The sequence below is a fragment of the Choloepus didactylus genome, chromosome 18 (assembly GCF_015220235.1).
Source record: "Choloepus didactylus isolate mChoDid1 chromosome 18, mChoDid1.pri, whole genome shotgun sequence".
Classification (NCBI taxonomy): Eukaryota; Metazoa; Chordata; class Mammalia; order Pilosa; family Megalonychidae; genus Choloepus; species Choloepus didactylus.
The window spans coordinates 75,531,219-75,551,473 of NC_051324.1; the positions used below are offsets into that span (position 1 = coordinate 75,531,219).

Consider the following 20,255-nt stretch of genomic DNA (forward strand, 5'->3'; position numbering starts at 1 on the left):
TTAGTTAAACATAAAAAAAAAAGTCTATGTAAAACACCATATTAATAGAATGAAGAAAAAAACCACAAGATCATCCTGATTGATGCAGAAAAGACGTTTGACAAAATCTAACATCGTTTCACGATAGAAACACTCCAAAAACTACGAATAGAAGGGAACTTTGCCACATGATAAAGGGCATTTATGAAAAGCCCACGGTGACTATCACATGTGACGGGCCCGCTGGTGTCGGGGAACCGGCAGCTGCACAGCACTACAGCCCAGGTAGCACCTGCCCAGGCATCGCCACGATCCGCGCACCCACGTGCAGATAATGAGGGCGCAAGCACCCCGTGCACTTGGCGAGAGGGTGAGCTGCCACGCCGTCGGTGGGCCATGGACGTCACCCTGTGGGCAGCTCTTGGGTTGGGGTGATCTCCAGGGGAAGACACAGACAACGGGTGTGGCGTGTGGCTGTGTGTGTAAAGGGAAAACGTGTGTACACGTGTGCGTCCGTGTGTATAAATGTCTCCAGGAAGGCCGTCGGACAGCGACCCGGGTTGCTCCAGGAAGAGGATGGCTGGAGCCGTCTCCCCGGAACAGTGAGCGCTTAGAGCCTGTGCGAGTATTACCCGCTGACTGTACCAACACCTCTCGAGAAACGCCAGCTGTTACTGTGCTGGAAAGTGGGGGCCTGTGGCCGGTGCCCGGTTGGTATCTGCCAACTGGATGGACAGACAGGGGCCTCCTCAGGCAGGGCAGACACAGGAGGGGTGACCCCTGGGCTCCCCCAGCTCTCCCTTCTGCCCCGGAGGGCAGGGGCGGGTGGTGAACTGCAGGCAGGACGGCCCAAAGAAACATGTCAACAGGGCCAAGCTCTTTGGTCATCTTTATTTCATTATTAAAAAAAATAACGTTACAAAACAATATCATTCCACCATATATTTCTTGCTTAATTTCCTTTGTTAAAAATCAAAGTAATAAAAAAGTCACTTTATAAAATAATACAAAAGGGTGTGGGGGCTGGGCCGGGGGGCTGAGGAATCCAGTGCTTCCGGCTCCCCCTCCCCACTGTGGGCTGGGGCCGGGGAGGGGCGGGGGATCGGGGGTCTGCGGCCCCTGGCTGGGCCCCTGAAGGTGGTGGGAGTGGGCGGCGAAGGCTCCGGGACTCAGGGGTCCGGACCTGGGTCGGGGGTGGGCTGGGGCCCCGGTGACCCTCGGAGAGGCAGGGGGCCCCCCTAGGCCCCGCTGCCCAGCATCCCCAGCAGCTTGCTGGGCTCCAGTCCCTGCTGCTGGGCCACGGTCTGCACGTCGAAGCCCATGTGCATGAGAAACTGCGCCACGCTCATCTCCTGGCCCGTGAGCTGGTCCCGGATGGTGGGGCACGAGGGGTTGCAGTGGGGCCACGGGCAGCTGTCCACGAGGTGCACCGGGCAGCCCTTCAGGGGGGCTCGGCCGGCCTTGTGGCTGTCGTGCAGGCTCCGGTCCCAGCAGTACAGCGCCCGGGGCAGTGAGGTCCCCTTCACCTGCACGTCCGTCCAGTGGCTGCGGACAGAGGTCCAGGGGGGTCACGGGGGAGCGGCCAAAGAGAGGCAGCACTGCGGCCCCTGGAGCAGTGCGGGCGGGAGGGCCCGGGGCTGAGTTTGACTTCTTGCCGTGCTGCTGGTGACCGACAAGGGGCTTGAAAAGCACAGATGGGGCAGGCGGGTGGGGGGCACGGGCCTGGGGGGGACCCACCTCCGGATGATGATCTCGTGGGAGAGGCAGGCAGGGGCGAAGCCAGCCCTGTGGGGTAGGGGGGGACAGAGTGAGCCCGGTGACCATGGCCCACCCTCTCCCCCTCGCTGCCAACCCAGAGGCCCTCTGTGGGGTAGGGACACGGGCTCCCAGGCCGGCCGTGGTTTGGCATTTGGTGGCCTCTGTTTTCAAGTCGCTTTGCTCGCTAAACATTTAGTGTCCACAGGCCCTGGTCCCACTCACGCCACGTCCTTCAGGGTGTCCCGCAGTGCCCGGCCCAGGGTCTGGATGTACAGCCACTGGCCCTCCTGCACCGGCTGCCCCGTGAGGTGCACGTTGTCCACAGTCAGCTGGGCCTCATCAAACAGCCACTGCACCACAAAGACCGGGCCTGGGGTGGGCACGGCTCTGCTCAGCACCCCTGCCGGGCCCTGCCCCCCGATGCTCTGCTCCCCTCCATGCTCTTCACCCGCAGGTTCAGAGCCCCGAACTCAGAGGTCCTGGCCAGCTCCAAGGCAGCCTCTGGGTTCAGAGCCCAGAACCGCCTGGCTCTGAAAGGCTATCCTGAGCATGGGTGCAGATGGGCGACTGGCCACCCTGCTTTCCCTGGGACCAAGGGGTTTCGGGAACGTGGGGCTTTCGGTGCCCAAACCAGGCAAGTCCTGGGCAGAGGGCAACGAGAAGGCTGGCCTGATCCTGGGCCAGGGCCAGGACTCCGGGTCCTCCTGGCACCCGGCTGGCCCGGGGCAGTGGTCCGAGAAGCTGAGCTCTACACTGGGTTCTCGGGAGCCCCGGGAAGCGTCTGGCTGCCCGCCCCTCATCCGCGCACCCCGGCCCCCCGTGGCCACTCACAGCGCAGGGTCGGGTAGATCTTGTATCCGAAGAAACAGTTCCACTCCTCGCCCTCCTTGAACTGGCGCCGGCAGCGCTCCGGGACCACCCCGTTCCAGTACCTGGGGCCCGGCACGCTGGGTCAGGCTGTGTTCCATCCCCAGGTGCCACCCCACCTGGCCTGGGCAGGGCCCCCGAGCCCCAGCAGGGCGGACAGCTGCCCCACACACCTGATGCCGCGGCGGATGGCCTCCGTGGGCGCACAGGTGACGGTGTCGATGCAGTCCGTGCGCCGGTACTGCTTGTTGTCCAGGAACCAGCCCGAGTCGGCCAGGCCCCGCACCTGGATGGCCGGGTGGCCCAGCTCCTCCAGCTGCTCGGCCACGCGGTCCACGTTCAGCAGCACCCCTGTGCCGCCGGCACTGCGGGGAGGGCCGGGGCAGTGAGGCAGGTGGCTGGGGATGGCCCCCCAGCCCAGCTCACACACCCTGGGAACGGGGGGCCCCCTGCATTCCCAGGGGAGCAGTGAGCCACAGAGACATGCCCTGGAGGCACAGATGGGGCAGCAGACCCCATGCGCTGGCCCAGAGCCAAGGGTGGCAGCCCATGTCCACCTCTGCCACACGGGGAGCTCAGCCTCCCCCTTCTTCTGTTCCTCTCTTTGCCTCAGTTTCCTCATCTGAAAAATGAAACTGAACTCTGTGGCCTCAGGCCTTCATCTCTCCCACAGCGGTCTCCTAGCACCCGTGCCAAGACAGAGGTGTGACCCCTGCTTACCGGCTTCCCAGGCCCCGCTCTGAGCCAGCCACCTGGGCACTGCGGCCCTAGCCCCTCACACCCAGAGACCGGTGGACCCAGGCAGCCTGGCCAGGGGCTGCCCGATGGAACCTGACCGGAAGCCCCCAAGGACACCGGTTCTCCCACCCAGCCCGACCCTCCCAGCTGCCCGCCCAGGCTTGGCAAGGACGGAAGCAGCAGAGACAGTGGGGTCAGAGGGCTGGGCACCTCCAGGTCTGCCCAGGGTCTGCTCCTCCCCCACCCCAGACACCTTCCCCCCACCTCTGGGTCGGCTCCACCCTCAGCTCTGCCCCTCCTCTGCTCCCCCCCACCCTGCTCCCGGCCAGCAGCACCTTGCCCATGCTCCCCCTCCCCGGCCCACCTGCTCCCGGCCAGCAGCAGCACCTTGGCCCCGCTCAGCCCCTTGCCCAGGAGCTCCCGCACCACCTCCTGGATGATGACAGCCCCCATGAAGGCGTACTCGTCTGTGTGGAGAGAGGAGGCTCCAGGTGGGTCTCTGGGGCCAGACTGATCAGGTGCAGCCTGGACCCCTGAGGCTGGGGGCCGCTCTCCAGGGAGCAGCCCAGGAGTGGGGGCCCCTGCGGGGACCAGGCCAGCAGCGGACAAACTGGCAGTGGGGCTGGGGGGGCATGGCCCGCTGTCAGGGAACCCGAGGCAGCTGGGGGCTGAACGCCTGGCTCTCCAGAAGCCCCACCCCCACCCCCACCCCGCTGGGGGGGAGGGGGAGAGGAGGGCGGGAAAGCAGGGGACTCACTCTCCTGGGATTTGGGGGAAGCCCCACTCCACACATCACTGGAACAGTAAGGGATGAAGCTGCAACACACAGACGGGTGAGGTGTGCCAAGGCCCTCTGCCACCCGCACCCCCAGAAGGACACCTCCCCAGGACAGCCCCCCCCCAGGGCCCAGTGCCCCCCAGGCCCTCTTACACCATGTTGGCGTTCCACCAGTGGGGGTTCTCCTCAGGCTGCGAGGACAGGATCCCGGTGCCTGCCAGGACACGGGCACGGGTGGGGGTCTTTCTGGTGGGAGTGCTGTGTGCAGGGGTGGGGGCTGCAGGAGGGTGGGGGGAGTGGGTGGCGCCTACCTGGGTGGTCTCAGCCTGACCCAAGAGGCCCAAGGAAGGGCAAGATGGGGGGAGGAACAGGAGGTAACTGTGGGCAGGCTGCAGCTGGGCTGTGACCCTTGACCTCCCCTGCCCTCCACCGGGGGCTTTGATCCCCGGGGGGATGATTCCCCGTACACCCAGTTATACAAGGAATGAAAGCCAGGGGGTGAAGAAGTGATGCGTCCTGCGCCGAGTTCGGAGGACACAGCCGGCTGGGGCCGCTCCGGCCGCAGGAGCCCGCGCGCACCCTTCTCCAGGACTTGAAGCCTGAGCCGCGGGGAGGCGCGGGGCGCGCCCTGCTCACCTGTGCGCGTGTGCGGCCAGTCCCTGGAGCTCATGAGGCGCCGCATGGTGTCATAGCGGGAGTCGCAGTTCTCGCGGTTGAAGCAGTACCAGCCGCCTGCGGACACCGCCCGGCTCAGGGCCCGCGCCCCGGCCGCCCGCGCGCCCACCCCGCCACCCGGCCCGGGGACGCACCTTCCAGAAAGAGCAGCCAGCGCCGACTACCCTTGGACTCCTTCAGGTAGTAGCTGCGGGGAGCACCCGGGGAGGAAAGGGTTATTCCACCTGTCGCGGGCGCGCGCGTAGCGGCCTCACGGGGGCGCCGCCGGTCAGGCCCGGGCGCGCGAGCCAGTCCCCGCCGGGCCCGGGAGGTGGCGCCCGCGGGGCGGGGAGGCCCGGCCAGGGGCTTGTGGTCCGTGGAAAATCCCCACGGCCCGCCCGGCGCGGGACCCGCCGTGACCTCCGCCGGGGGGCCGGGCGGGGGGGGGTCTCAGCTGGGCCTCGGGGTCTTCCCAGGGCGCGCAGGGACCCTGGAAAAGGGAAAAGCCTCCTCGCTAGGGGGGTGGGGGGCAAGTAGGGGGCCAGGTGGCGAGGCGGGCGGCGCGGAGGGGCGCAGGAGGGCAGTGGCAGCCTTGCTACCGAGACCCGACCTGGTGGCCGGCTCCTCGGCGGCTGAGCGCGGGGCGCCCCCCAGACGCCTCCCGACCCGCGCATCCTTCCTTCATCCACTGTGGGAGTGGGCGGGAGACACGCAATGAACGTCTCACCCCACTCCCTTACGTCCACCTGCGCTCCCTCTCTGCCCCTCTGAAGCGGGCTGCCGCGGGGACCCCTGGGGGTCCCGCCCGCTTCCTGGGGCCAGAGGGAGCAGAGGGGCAGGAGCCGGCGATGGGGGCCAGCATGGCTCTCCACCTCGGACTGCAGCCAGGACAGCTCGGGGACTGCTGTCTCCCCGCCAGGCAGAAGGACACGAGCAGGGGAGCTGGGCACGGATGGCCCAGGGGTCAGTGTCCGGGCCGGCTAGGGACAGAGGCCTTCCGGAGGGCCCCACCCCCGCGCGGCGGGTCACCGGGCCGCCCGGGCCTCTATGGAGGCGGCCAGCACAGAGTCCTGCGGCCCGGGCCTTACCCCGCGGGGCTGCCGTCGTTGCAGGTCACCGAAGTGTTGAGCAGGAAGTGCAGGCGCAGGTCCTCGCTGAGCTGCTGCGCCGAGCAGGGGTACAGGGACTGCGCCAGGCTCTTGACCTGCGCCATGAAGCTGTCCATGTTGCCCTCCACGGCCGTGAAGTCCAGCGGGAAGCTCTCCACGGGCTGCCCGGCCGCCGGCGCCGCCTCGGGTCGCGGCGGGGGCGGCTGCTGCCCGCGGCGCCGCCAGGTCTTCCGGCCCTCGCCGCCCCCGGCCCAGTGCAGCAAGCCCAGCAGCAGCAGCACGCGCACCCCTGGGCCCATGGCCGCGCCGCTCGGGCCCGCGGCCACCTGCGGAGAGGGGCGGCCTTGAGCGGCGGCGGGGCGGCGGGGCCCGGGGCGCACCGGAACACGCGCGGGGCGCCGCCGGCCTGCTCGCTCGCCCACCCGCCCCCGCTGCTCGCGCGCCGGGCCTGGCCGAGGAGGCGCAGCGGCTCGGCGTCGAGGCTCTCGGGGCCCGGGCGTCGCTCGGCCTCTGGCAGCTGGGGCGCGGCGCGCTGCCGGCCGAGGGCAGCGCAGGGTCCGGGTGCGCTGGCTCCGGCCCGCGCCAATGAGCGGCGGGGGCCGAGCCTGGGCGTAGCTCGCGGGGGCCGCGGGGGCCCGGGTGCCCGCGTTAGATGTGCCGCCGCCGCCCGGGCTCGGCGAGGGGGAGGGGGCCGCGCTCGCTCTTTTCCTGGCGGAGGCATCGCCTTTTCTTCCCAAAACCGCAAGGCTGACGGAGGGGCCTGGACTACTCTGCCGCGGCCGCCGGAGGCGCTCCCGGCCCGGCTCCGTGGGGGGCAGCGCGGCCCGGAGGCTCCCGGCGCGGCGGCCCCCGCGGCTCTGCCCCCGCGGCCTGCCCGGCGCCGCCTTCCTCGAGCGAGCGGCGGGGCGCCCGGGGTTGGAGCGGGGGTTTTCGACTCGGCCCGGAGCCGGCGGGGAGAGGTCCGGCACTGCGCAGCGGCCCGGGCCCGACGGGCTGGGGGCGCGGGGTGGCCGCGCTCTCCTCGAGCCGCCGGCGAACCCTCCCTCGCCTCCCCGGCCCCGCGCCGGCCGGGAGCAGCCCCGGGTTGACCCGGACCCCGACCCGCCGCGCCCTCCCGCCCCGGAACGGCCCCCGCGCCCCGGCTCACCGCGGGCGGCCCCGCGGCCCCGGTTCCTCGGCGTCGCTGCCCCTTGCGCGGCCCCGCTGGTGCGCCGGCTCCGCTGCGCTCCCGCTCTGGTGCTGGCGCGGAGCCGCCCGGGACTTTTATCCAGCGGGGCCCCCGGATCAAAGCGGCGGCGGACGCGGGGCCGCGCGCCGAGGGGCGGACAGGTGCGGAGCGAGGCCCCGCCGCCCTCGGCGACCTGGGGGAGAGACCCGGTGCCCGGCGCCGGCGCCGCGGGGGAGTCGCCCTGTGCCGTGCCGGGGTGGGAGATTCTGCGCCGCCCTCGCAGGCCTCGGGTCAGAAGGACCGCGGCCGCATAGTGAGGTCGGTGTCCTTGGGGTGGAGTCCTGGGTCCTCCTTGTGTGCCCCCGGCGGCCCCACACCCCCACCTCTCCTTGTCGCAGCCGCCGCGGGTGGTGGGGTGGGGGCGGGGAGCCGAGGAGCTGCGGGCCAGGCTCCCCTTGGTGGCCTCCAGTAACCTGGTGCTGTCTGTCCCCCATCACCTCACCTCCCAGCCGGCGCCCTGAGTGCACCCTCCCCACCCCAAGTCTCAGGTCATTCGGGGCAGAATGTGATTCCTCCTCAGAAGACCAACTGGGGGGCGGGCAGTGGTGCAGGAGGCAGCCTGGCCCGTAGCTTGGGTGGGGGGTCAGGAAGCAGCATCTACCCCCTGGGAGATGGGTTCTCACTTACCGTTTACCCTCCCTTTTACTGGTAGCCCCAGGAATCGGGCCTTGCTGGGATCCTTTGGCCCCAGGGCTCGTCCTTCTCCCAAGTCCCCAGGCTGAATGATAAACAGAAGGAAGAAAGTGGCCACTCCGCTCTGCACACACATACTGACTCACTCCGGCCAGGCCCCGAGAGACCAGCAGGACTCTGGAGCTCTCCCGACCAGCGCTTGAGGGGAGCAAGAAGCCTGACACATGGCGGAGTCGAAGGCCATGCCAGGTGCCCCAGAGGCCAGCCTGGGCTTGGGACGCTCAGCAAAGGGGAGGTGGCCGAGCTACAAACTCCTCCCCCAGGTAGCCAGGCGGGCGTGCACCTGTTTTCCTCATGGGGGGAACTGAGACCCTGAGAGGTGAAAGGTGAACAGCAGAGCTGAGACTGGGGTCTGGAAGGCCCCACTTTATTGGGCCTGCTTGGGACTGGCCAGAGCCAGTAGCTTCAAACCCAGGTGGGGTCTCAGCCCCAAGTAGTCTCGGCATCTGCCTGAAGGAGGTAAAGTCTGTACAGGTTATTCTAGGTGAGATTTTTCAGCGCTGGGTGAGAGCCTGTCCCCAAGAGTCCCCTGCCTCTGAAAGCCCTCTGTCTCCGAAGAGCCTGGCACTCCAGCCCCAGGCGGAGAAGCTCTAAGGTCCATCTGGGATGTCCTTGGCCTGGGCTGTGCAGGGACAGGCTTCCTACCGAGCTGGCTGCCAGCCAGGTCCCGGCCAGTGCCCTGGGGCAAGGCCCGGACGCTCTGCTTGTGCCTCTGTTTCCTCCTATTTCAAGTGGGGCGATGACCGTGAACCCATTAGAGGGTTGGTGTGTGGCTTAGAGAACCGGAGCATGAAAGTGCCCAGCGCGGTGCCCCGCGGAGGTGGCGGTCTGATTGCCAGCAACATTCCAGGATGGCAGAGGGACATGCTGGTTCTCCGGCATTCACGGCTGTGCTGTTCAGCCCGCACGCGAAACCCCAATGAGGTCATGGGTTTCTTCAGCAGCGGCAGCGGAACGAAGGGGGCCTTGAGCTCAGAGCACCCCCCAACTCCCTTGCCCTCTCATGCTGTTCTCCGTTGCCAACGACTGTGCTCTGGGCCCCTTGGTGCCCACCCCCGAGTCCTTTCCTGGGTGCAGACAGACCTGGCTCTGCCCGACCCCCCCCCATCCCCAATTTTCAGCTCTTGACGTCTGGAGGGCAGGTCCTTCGAGCCCCTGCATATGGCCTCTGGGCCCGGGCCACCTGCCCCCAGGCCAGTGGGCCTCCAGCTCTGACGGGTATAAGGCAGGACCTGGCTTCAACACCCGTGGGTCAGAACATTAGGTCTGGCAGGCTGGGGACAAGTGCCCCGGGCAGCCGGGGAGAGGGGTGAGGCGGGGGGACAGGAGCCCGCTGTCACAGCACTCGGCCTCAGACCAGCCCTCCTGGGCCTGTGGGATGCTCTATGCCCCTTTGGTCAACTGGACAAATCCCGAACCTTCAGGGGTGGCGGGTGCATGCCTCCTGCCCGCAGGTCCCACTCTGCCCTGTGCGGCCGTGCTCGGGCGGGTCCCTCGTCTGTACAATGGCAAGAACAGCACCCGGTGCGGCGGGTGAGCCTCCGGGGGTGCTCATGCTGTTACTGCTGCCCCAGGACCGAGACGCCTGAGGTCCTGGGGCCAGGGCCTGTGGGGTCTCTGGGTGGGCAGAGATGTCGGCTGGGGGACCAGGAGCAGTGGCACTGTCCAGGCACCTGCCTCACCCGTCCCACACAGACACGCACCGCTGCACTGGGATGCAGTAGGAGCCTCTGAGGTCACGCGCCTGGGCCTGGCTGCAGGGCATTCTGGGAGACAGAAGAGCTGGAGGTGGGCTCCCCCTCTTAGGAGGGGCTTCCCAGGGTGTAGGATGTGGGTCAGGGACCAACCTGCTGCCTCCCGCTCTGGGGAGGAACGTGCCCCACTGTGCTGAGAAAGGGGGTCAGTGCTTGGACCCGTGTGGGGACAGGGAGGAGGTGCGGGGGAGGGTGGTGGTGACACAGGTGGCACCTGGAACCCACAGTCCCTCATGCTGCTGCCCTGCCTGGAGGGTGGGGCCTCCAGGGCTTTGGGGTCACCCAGCAGCACCCCTTCCCTCGCCGCACAGCCACCTTCCCTCCTCAGCCCGGGGCGGGGCATGGCCCAAGCCTGCTGCCCTCACTTGGCCACCCGGTGGCTCCATGCCAAGTGGGCAGGGCCCAGGCAGACGCCCCAAAGCCCCCGATGGTCTGCCCGGGGCCCACCTCCAGCCTGGGAGGGCTGTGAAGTCAGAGTATGGACCCCCTTTCGCTTCCCCCCAAGTCCTCGTCCTCCCTCTCTGTCTTCCCCATCGGTGGGCAAAGCCCCTGTTCAGCCTGTGGCCCCAGACTGCGGTGGGCAAAGCTGCTGGCCTGGAGCTGGGGGAGGTTATGCTGGCCGAGGGGAGCCGGGGAGCAGAGGGCCCTCCAGGGCCAGCAGCTCCTGCCTGCCCCGAGGCCCCCAGCCTGGCGCCCCTTACCCTGGGCCCAAGCATGTGGGACCCCTTCACCGAGGGGCCGCTGAGTCCTAGACGCGTCCTCATGACTGAGCAGTGACCCCCAGTGCCCCTCGATGGCCCGGGCACCGGCGGGGGCAGCCTGGGTGTCCTGCGGAGCGTCAGGGCCAGCCCCTGAGGCTGGGGGCCGGGACAGGGGCGCACACGGGGCTCCCCGCCTGGCCCCGGGATGGGGCTTCTTGGGATGTCGGGGGGCGGGGGAGGGCGGGGGCCGCGCGGCCTAACGAGCTGCAGGCGGCCTGACCCGGGCGGCCTCCCCGCTCCCCCGGCCCGGGCGCCGCAAACCCTCAGATGTCGCCCCGGGAGCCCCAGCGCGGCGGCTTCAAAGGGGGCGCGGCGGATGCCGCTCTTAAAGGGCCAGGCCGCCCTGTAATTCAAAGCAGATCCCGGGAGCAGCGGCGCCGCGGCGCGGGGAGGGAGGGCGGCCGGGCGGGACCCCAGGCCCTGGGCCGTCTTGCCGGCGATGAACTGGGACTTGCTGCGTTCGCTTCCCAGCGCTAGTGAGACCGTGGATAAACCGGGGCGGAGGAACGGGAGGTGCTGGGCGCGGGCCCCGTCAGCCCCGACCCTGGGAGCCGCAGGCCCGACTCCCGGAGCAGGAAACCCAGGCCCGGGGGGTCCCCGGTCCCCGGGGGCGGATTATCCGCTAGCTCCGTGGCTCCCATACATAGTGCTCCTCCCCGTGCCTCTGAGTTTGACCTGCGGTTCTTACCTTCTCCGGGTGTCGCCTCGGCCTGGAGGCTGCTGATGTGGTTCCTTCACTCACCAACGTGCAGGGGCACCTGCTGTCTGCTGGGCACCGTCCCAGGCTCAGGATGCAGGGACTAGAGAGACCAGTGGCCGCCGTCTTGGGGCTGTCTCCTGGGTGGGGAGATGAGAACTTGCAGCTGTCCAGGGGGCTCCAGCATAGGACACGGGAAGGAAGAGGGGGCGAGTGGGAAGCAGGGGTGGGGGTCAGGGAGCACCCCCAGAGGAGGGGACACGTGGGCAGGGAGCTGGACAGGAGCAGCCGCACAGGCCGGGCAGTGGGGAGAGGGTGGGGCGTGGACCAGCAGCTAGGCCAAGCGCTGGAGGGGGCGGCCGGGAGAGCTGGCAGCGCCGGGCCGGCCTCCGAGGGCCAGCAGGGTGCGGGCGTTTTCCTCTCCCTGTGGGGAGAGCTGCTGTGCTGTTGATAATACAATCTTCAGAAGGACCAGTGTGGGAAAAATTGGACTAGATGCTGGTTTAATTTAAAATGAAATTGGTTGATTTACAAATTTAATGCAATCCCTATCAAATTCTAGCAGTGTTTTTTGCAGAGATGGTAATGCTGCCCTCAAATTGATATGGCATTGCAAGGGGCCCTGTTCTAGTTTGCTAATGCTGCTGGAATGCAAAACACCAGAAATGGATTGGCTTTTATAAAGGGGGTTTATTTGGTTACACAGTTACAGTCTGAAGGCCATAAAGTGTCCAAGGTAACACATCAACAATCAGGTACCTTCACTGGAGGATGGCCAATGGTGTCCGGAAAACCTCTGTTAGCTGGGAAGGCACGTGGCTGGCGTCTGCTCCAGAGTTGTGGTTTCAAAATGGCTTTCTCCCAGGACGTTCCTCTCTAGGCTGCAGTTCCTCAAAAACGTCACTCTTAGTTGCACTTGGGATATTTGTCCTCTCTCAGCTGCTCTGGAGCAAGAGTCTGCTGCTTTCAATGGCCATCTTCAAAATGTCTCTCATCTGCAGCTCCTGTGCTTTCTTCGAAGTGTCCCTCTTGGCTGTGGCAAGCTCACTCCTGTCTGATCTTATATAGTGCACCCAATGGGTGGTCCAACACCTACATGGAAATTATCCAATCGGAGTCATCACCCACAGTTGGGTGGGGTGCATCTCCATGGAAACACTCAAAAAATTACAATCTAATTGACACTGAAAGTTCTGCTCACACAAGATTACATCAAAGTTAATGGCATTTGGGGGGAACATAATACATTCAAACTGGCACAGGCCCCAAAGGGCCAAAACAGTCTTGAAGAAGAATGAGGTTGGAGGATTCACACTTCCTGACGTCACAACTTACCACAAAGCTACGGTAATTAAAACGATGTGGCACTGGCATGAGGGTTCTGAGCCCCTCACCTCCCAAAGCAACCAGGGCTCCCTGCAGGAATCGTGGCTTTCAGGGTTCAGGCAGGGGTGGCACCCGGCGACCCCAGAATGTCTCGTGGCAGAAGTAGGAAGTGCTCCAAGGATAACAGAGAACTGTTGAAAGGGTTGGCCATGGTCAGCTCACAGCCTGGACTCGGCACGAGGTGCCCCATGGACAGTCCGTGGTTGTCTGAGAGCGCTGTCTTGCTCTTAGGAAACGCACACTGAGGTAGTTAGCAGCCCCCAGGCACAGACCCCCCCACTCACTCACAGTGGCTCAGGGAAACTACAGGTACATGACAGCTTCTTGTGCACATGCAAGACAGAGGGGAAGGGAGGGATGTGGGAGGGGTGCCCACGTCGGGGCAGGGGTAACCGGCTGATGAGTTCCAGCCCATTGGGGCATCAGAAAGAATCATGATCGAATAAAGAAAAGAGTCCGTGAATTCATAGCGATATTTAAGAAAAAATAAGGTGGGTGTGGAGCTTTTCTTTATGGAAAAAAAAACCAAAATGCCAGGTATTAAATGTAGAAGGAATGATAAAATTGGGAAGTCATGACTTCACCACCCACGTGTAATAACAGATCCAGGCAAGGATCGTCACTGGATGCTAAAGCTGATGGGTGGATGGTGATGGGAGAAACAGGCTTTTTATGGTCTCAGGGGGTTACCCCCACCGGGCTCATCATGCCGTGAGGAGCGAAGACTTCTGCTGTGTAGGAATCTGGCCATCCCCACTGGACCAGGGGTTCCCACTTCACGTAGCCCTCACGGGACCCGCTGAGCTCCTGCACCTGATGGACGCCGGAAGTGAGGTCACCTTCGCCACTTTGCACCCCAGGAAGGATCGGGTGGAGCCACACTTTGGGTTTTGTAAGGAAAATGGACCCAGAGCCTTTAAAACCACCAGTGTGATGAAAATTTAAAAAATTAAAAAATTAAAAAAACTAAGCAGAGGGACCGTTCTAGATGCAAGACGTGTAAACAGACCTGATAACTAAATGCAAAGTGGCAACCAGCTTTGAAGGACAATTTGTGGACAACCCTGGCAACTTTAAAGTGGATGGGTTCGAGATCATGTCCCGGTGACCGCGTAGTTGGTGGCTGCAGGTTGGCTGCTGTGTGCATCGTCTTAGATCCCGCGTGTTAGATGACGGTTGCTGTAGGGTTTGTCGTGAGCTGCTGGGGCTGTGACTTGGATGGTGGTCTTGTCTCAGGGCTCCCTGCTGAAGTATTTAGAGGGGAAGAATCTGGGCATCTGCAACGTCAAAAGTTTCAACAAACACGGGTGCGGGAGAGGGAGAAGGCGGTGGGGACGCAGCAAGTGTCAACAGTCGTGGCCTCCACCCCGAGGGGCAGCGTTGAAAAAGAAGTTCACTGAATCACATTTTTAGCTTGTTTGTAGATTTGTCATTTTTAACTGAAACGTTTATTGAGATAATTGTGGCTTGATGCAAAGTTGCAAGAAATAACACTGAGAGATCCCAGTTACCCACTGAGGTAACTTTTTTTTTTAAGGCAAATGCTCACTTTAATTATAATTATAGGTTATTCGTGGTCACATTAACAGAGATGTGTCTATACACCAGGAAGAGCCAAGTGAAGTAGCATACATTTTTTAATGGTCAACATGATTTGAAAACAATTTATTGAAAAGCAACCAGGAGCCAGTGGAAAGTCTCACCATGAATATAAAACGCACATTACTATTTTTATTCACCAGGAATTCCGATTTCAGCTTTCTGGAAAGCTCTATTACTTAATATCATAATAGGGATGACTAAGCACCTGACGGCCACTCTCCAAGAGAGTCACTTAACAAGAAGTGATTACTTGAAGAAACAGCTTCCCCCGGTTTACATTCACAGTGAGGGAATGTAAAACTCCTGGCAAAGTTCTTATTTTTTCATGAAATGTAGCCAAGCAAGGATAGATGGATGCAGTGGTGTCAAGGAAAAGAGCATATCAAAACGTTTTCACTTTTATTAAAGATTTTGACAAGGAAGTTTTCATCAGAGGTCACAGAATCTATTTGCTATACAATCTGCAGCTGTCTCTCAGTAGGAGATGCATGCCATAGTTTGGTAACTGTCTTACATGAAAGTATGTGACTAAAATATGAACTACTTTTGCAGTAAAACTGACCATCCAGCTTAAGAAGCTTGTAAGATTTCAGAAATGTGTCCCCAGGGGCATGGAATGTTTCTCTTGCCAGATAAACTCTGAACAGTTAAGCAGCCATAAATGAGATAAAGTTAGAAAGGAACAGGATGTTCCTAGAAAGGAGCAGATGCCATGCGGACTTCCTTTGTGTCAGTCAGACCGACAACCATGACAATGAATAACTGATATCCATCAAAAGCTCGGGGGTTTTCTGCCCGAAGCGCTCAAATGACCAATTCCTGAGACACCAGGGTTTCAGAGAGAAAAAGTTTATGGCTGCATGTGGAGCAGGAGATCAGATGGCCTATCGGCCTAAAAATCTGTCTGCCTGAATTGCAGTAACTCTGATAATTTTTTAATTACTTTTTTATTGTGAAATTTAACATATATACATGACAGTAATAACTTTCAGAGTACGATTTAACAAGTAGTTAGAGAGCAAATTTCAAAGAATGTTATCGGTTATGATTCTACCATTTCAGTTATTTCCTTCTAGCTATTGTAATACCCTAGCATCTAAAAAAAAATTATACCAAGATTCTTATCTTATCTGTTGCCACCTCTTCATCTCGTTTAATCCCTTTCTTCATCTTCAGGGATGTCTAGGCAGTGACCACCCTAACTTGTTCATGTTGAAAAGGGGTGTCGACAATATGGGGAGGGGGCTGCATCTGATTGCTTGACTTGAAGAGGCTGTTGCCTCTGGGTTTTAGGCCTTGTCTGACATGGGAACACTCTGGGGGATTTAAGTTTCTGAGAGATAAACTTAGCATAGACTCTCAGGTAGGGACCTAGGTATTTGGGGACTATTGTTGGTAAGGGCTTGGTGTACTGCGGCCATTTGGGGTATCTAGCTGGAGCTTGCATAAGAGAAACCTCCAGGAGAGCCTCTCGACTCTAACTGAAATCTCTTAGCCACTGTGACCTTATCTTGTTACCTTTCTTTTCCCCCTTTTGTTCAGGAAAGCATTTTCAATTCCCCGATGCTAGGGCCAGGCTCATTCCTAGGAGTCATGTCCCACATCACCAGGGAGATTCACTCTCCCAGGAGTCACGTCCCTTGTGGGAGGGAGGTTAATGAATTTATTTGCCGAGTTTGGCTTAGAAAAAGGCCACATCTGAGCAACAAAAGAGGTTCCCTGGAGGTGCCTCTTAGGCGTAATTAAAGGTGGGCTTAGCCCCCCATTTATAGCCCTAAGTTTCACAAGAGCAAGGTGCAAGATTGAGGGCTTGATTTATTAAGTAGGATATAGTCTGTCCAAGATAAACAATCAGTGTCTCATATTATTTTCACTTAGATGTACAATCATCATCACTCTCAATTTTAAATAATTATCATAATACATCCCAGAGTTCTTATCAGCTGCTAATGATTCATCCCTAGTATTAGTGTAGTACTGGTAAGATATTCCTATTAAATATAGTCTATAATATGTAATGGGTTTTTCCATATACCACTCTGTTGTTAACTCTCTGTACCAGTGTCACACCTTAGAAGTATATCATGCAAACATTTATTTATGTTTGTAGTGCTACTCTGTGGGTTACATGCCTTTAAACAACCACTTTTGATCATGTTTGCCTTCAACGTGTCACTGATACTTATAATCCCATTACCGAACCATCATCACTCCTGTCCATTCCCATACCTGTAAGTTCACCCACATTGACATGTCTGTACGTATTAGGTTATCGTTCCTGCCTCACTAGCCTCTGTCTATCTCTAGGTCCCCTGTATTCTACATTATAAGACACTGATTTTACGTTTTTCATGGAGTTCACATTAGTGGTAGCATACAATATCTCTCCTTTTGTGTCTGACGTTTCACTCGGCATTGTATCTTCAAGTTTCATTCATGTTGTCGTATGTTTCAGGACCTTGTTCCTTCTTACTGCTGCATGGTATTCCATCGTGTGTATATACCACATTTTGTTTATCCGCTCGTCTGTTGAAGGACATTTGGGTTGTTTCCATCTCTTGGCAATTGTGAACAATGCTGCAATGAATATGGGGGTGCAAATGTCTGTTCCTGTCACTGCTTTCAGATCTTCTGGGTATATACTGAGAAGTGGAATTGCCGGATCGTAGGGTAATTCAGTATCTCGTTTTCTGAGGAAGCACCAAACTGTCTTCCGCAGTGGCTGTACCATTATACATTCCCAACAGCAAGGAACAGAGTTCCTGTCTCCAAATCTGACAGTTTTATAGAATCAAGAGATGGGCAGGTTTTAGGATAATGAACAATGGTGGCTCCAGATGATGAATTAGAAGTGATCTAATTATTGAGCATGTACAATATGGATTACAAGCTGAGTCACAGAATGTGTGTAAGACAATGGCAGCCATAATATGATAATGGGCATGATTTTTAGCAATATAATGAGGTATAGGTCACTAAAAGTTAAAGTTTAGCTACTGTGCATGTCAGGTGGGCCTGTTTTGGTTAGCTCCAGCTCCATCTAGCAAAATAGTTTTGGAATTGGGGTGGGTTAATTCTAGGCTGACTCAAGGCCCTTCATTTATACACATTAGGGGCTGTTTTCGGTGATCAGAAGATTCTATAGTTGAAAAACAGGCTAAAAGGTACAAGTGAGGGTCAGTTATAAGGCTTTTATGATCACAAGACAGAGGCTACATAGTTGTACCATCATTATCAGAGATCAAGGCAGCTGGATTACAGTTCAGCAATTTCAGGTATTTCCCTCTGGCTATTCCAATATACTAGAAAGTAAAAAGAAGTATCTATATAATGATTCAGTAGTCATATCATTTATCATATCCTAACTTCTCGGTCACAACTCCTCCCTCTCGTTTGATTATTCTCTCATCTTGAGGGATATCTGGGTAATGACCATTCTGACTTCCTCATGCTGAAAGGGGTGACATTATGGGGTAGAGGGATGAAACTGGTGCCTGTTCTTGGAGAGAATGCTACTTCTGGGTTTCAGGGCTCATCCTGCACAGGAACAATCCAGAGGCTTTGAGTTTCTGAAAAATAAACTTAATAAGTAAAATTTTTATAGAGTCTTAGATAGAACCTGGGGTATTCTTTAGAGTTTTCAGGAACACTATTGGTTGGGGCTTGGCATACTGTAGCAGTTTTCAATATCTGGCTGAAACTTGCATAAGAGTAACCTCCAGAATGACTTCTCAAGCCTCTCTGAAATCTCTTCACCCTGAAATTTTATTTTGTTTTATTTCTCTTCCCCATTTTGGTCAACCAATCCCACAGTGCCAGGGCCAGGCTCATCCCTGAGTGTCGTGTCCTACATGGTGAAGGAGAGTTACAACGCTGGAAGTTATGTCCCACTGCGGTCGCTGTTGACTCTTTTGGGGGGGGGGTGGCGGCCGGTTGCTAAATCCTATGCTCTCGGGATTGCTCGGAGGGTACCGGCGGCGGGGGCTCTTTCCCGGAGGCGAGGGCGAGGCGGGGGACTGGGCCCGGTCCCCGGCGGAGGCGTGCAAGGTGTGGAGGGCGGCGAGAAGGAACAGGCGGGACACGTTTCTTTTAGGGTGAAGAAGCCAAGAGAGTTTATTAGGGGAGAGTACAAGCTTATATCGGGCGGTTTAGAGGGCGGGGTAGCTGTAGGGGTTGAAGGCTAGGATTGGTTCTGAGAGGGCGCGGAGGTTGTTTGAAAAGGGGCGGGAGTTGCTCCGGTAACGAAGAGGGTGGAGGGTACGGGTAAGGCACGGGGGGGGGGGGGGGTTTCTCCGGCAAGCCCTCCCCAACGGTTGTACTTTGGGGTGAGGAAATGGGGCCTGCATTCGGCTCCACTTTCTCAGGCCCGGGGGGCCGTGGAGGGCGCTACCACCCGTGCCCCACTACCTTTCCTAGGGGCTGATCAGTTCCCCTGGCCCAGGCCCGCCAAGTCGGAACTCGATAACAGTGTCCCGCATTTCCCCCTTCTTTTCTAATTAGAGGAAGAAGCTTACCGGAGAGATCCGCCGAGGGGTGAGGGAAAGGGGAGGTGGGGGAAGGGATAGGGGTAGATGGTAGTCAGAGAGGCTGGAGCTCGACGTTGGTGCGGCGCCCGGGCGTTCGAGAGGGGCCTCGCTGCTTGCGGGATGGACGAGGGTAGCGACGCTGCGGAGGGTTAGTTTCTTTAGTAGAGGCAAGTTGTTGATACTGGACTTGCACAAATGATGAAAAGACAGCATTGGCTTGGTTCTTAGCAAGCTGGACAATTCTGCGGATAATGCAGGGCCCTAGGGTGAGAGCTAGAATGATCATTAGTAGGGGGCCGAGGAGAGGGAGGAGGTAAGGGAGGAGGGAGGTAAAGATGTGGGACCAATAGCTGGTGGCTTCACGGTCTCTTCTACGTTGTTCCAGTCCCTCTCGGACCTTCTTTAGGCTGTCTTCGGCGAGACCTGTGGAATTGGCATATACACAGCACTCTTCTCCTAGGGCGGCGCAGAGGCCGCCTTCTTTGAGGAGGAGAAGGTCGAGACCTCGGCGGTTTTGGAGCACGACCTCAGAGAGGGAGTTAACAGAATTTTTAAGATGGGAAATAGCGTTTTGTAGGTGACGAATGTCCTCGTCAACAGCCGCCCGGAGGTGAGTTAGGGCGGAACCTTGACTGGCTAGTGCAGCGATTCCGGTGCCAGCGCCTGCAAGACCTAGGAGGGAGGCAATTGTGAGGGCGGTGATGGGCTCTCGCTTTTGCAGTGGGGCAGAAGCTGCAGTTGTTTCCAGGCGGAGGAAGAAGTCTTCCTCGCTGTGGTATAGGACCCTAGGGATAAGGACAATTAGGAGGCAAGTTTCATTAGTTGTATTGAGGGTTTGCACGTTAAGGCAGGGGGTAAGCCCTGTAGAGGAGCAGAGCCATTGGGAGGAGTTATGAGGAATGAGAAATTTTGCAGAGCTGCTGGGAGATGAGTAGTCGGCACAAGCTGTGAGGTTGGGAGAGTTACTTGAGCGACGGCGGATGCACTTTCCTGTAAAGGAGACTGAATGAAAGGTTAGGGGGACGGCAGAGGTATTCCAATTGCATTCCGAGGGGCTGTCCTCTGTGTTTTCTGAAAAGGAGAGGTTGGAGGTGATGGGCTCATACAGTGAGGAAGAGGTGGAGAGGCAAAGCCAACAAGAGGAGGTAAGATTGGGGTAGGAGACATTTAGTGAGGTGAAGGTTGCTTGGATAAGGCTGAAGAGGGGAGAGGAGTAATGAGAGGGGGGTAGAAAAGGTTGGGGTGGTGGGGTTGGTGATACACTGTTTGCAGCTGAGGTGCGGCTGGAGGCAGCTGAGGTGCGGCTGGAAGGCTGTGGAAAAAGGGGGTTAATGACTTTATTGGGACCAATGGCAGAGGGGTTTTTTAGTACAGCCTCCTTTTTTATGAGAATAAGTGATAAGGTATTGATCAGGAACAGGAGGCTTCCAATTTCCAGGATTTGAGGATGGGCACATGTAATACTGGTCTAGATTTTTGTTACTGCGTACTCCAACTCGGCCTCCCCTTCTAGAACTACCAGAATCGCTATTGGCGGGGGAAAGGTTTCGGGAAGAAACAGTTCAGAGGCATTAAAAGAAAAGGAGGGGGGTTGTGCAGGCTGCGGGGAACCCATGGGAAGAATATGCTTATTGATCTCCCGCAGATCATTGAGGAGCCTAAATTTCCCTGTGGCTTTTTTATGAATAACAAACACTGGCGAATTATAGGGACTAGTAGAAGGTT

At 59.1% G+C, this 20,255-nt stretch overlaps 1 protein-coding gene across 1 annotated transcript; it reads right to left on the reverse strand.

Annotated features, from left to right (window-relative positions):
• Nucleotides 1-851: 851 nt before the first annotated feature.
• Nucleotides 852-7,999, reverse strand: NOTUM (notum, palmitoleoyl-protein carboxylesterase). The gene is made up of 12 exons (XM_037810682.1): nt 7,739-7,999; nt 5,863-6,209; nt 4,930-4,982; nt 4,757-4,852; nt 4,274-4,334; nt 4,100-4,158; nt 3,707-3,809; nt 2,778-2,969; nt 2,569-2,669; nt 1,960-2,107; nt 1,717-1,764; nt 852-1,524 (listed from the first exon to the last, which is right to left on the reverse strand). Exons 2-12 carry the CDS (start codon nt 6,180-6,182, stop codon nt 1,218-1,220), a joined length of 1,488 nt encoding a protein of 495 aa, XP_037666610.1. The 5' UTR covers nt 6,183-6,209; nt 7,739-7,999; the 3' UTR covers nt 852-1,217.
• Nucleotides 8,000-20,255: the final 12,256 nt, after the last annotated feature.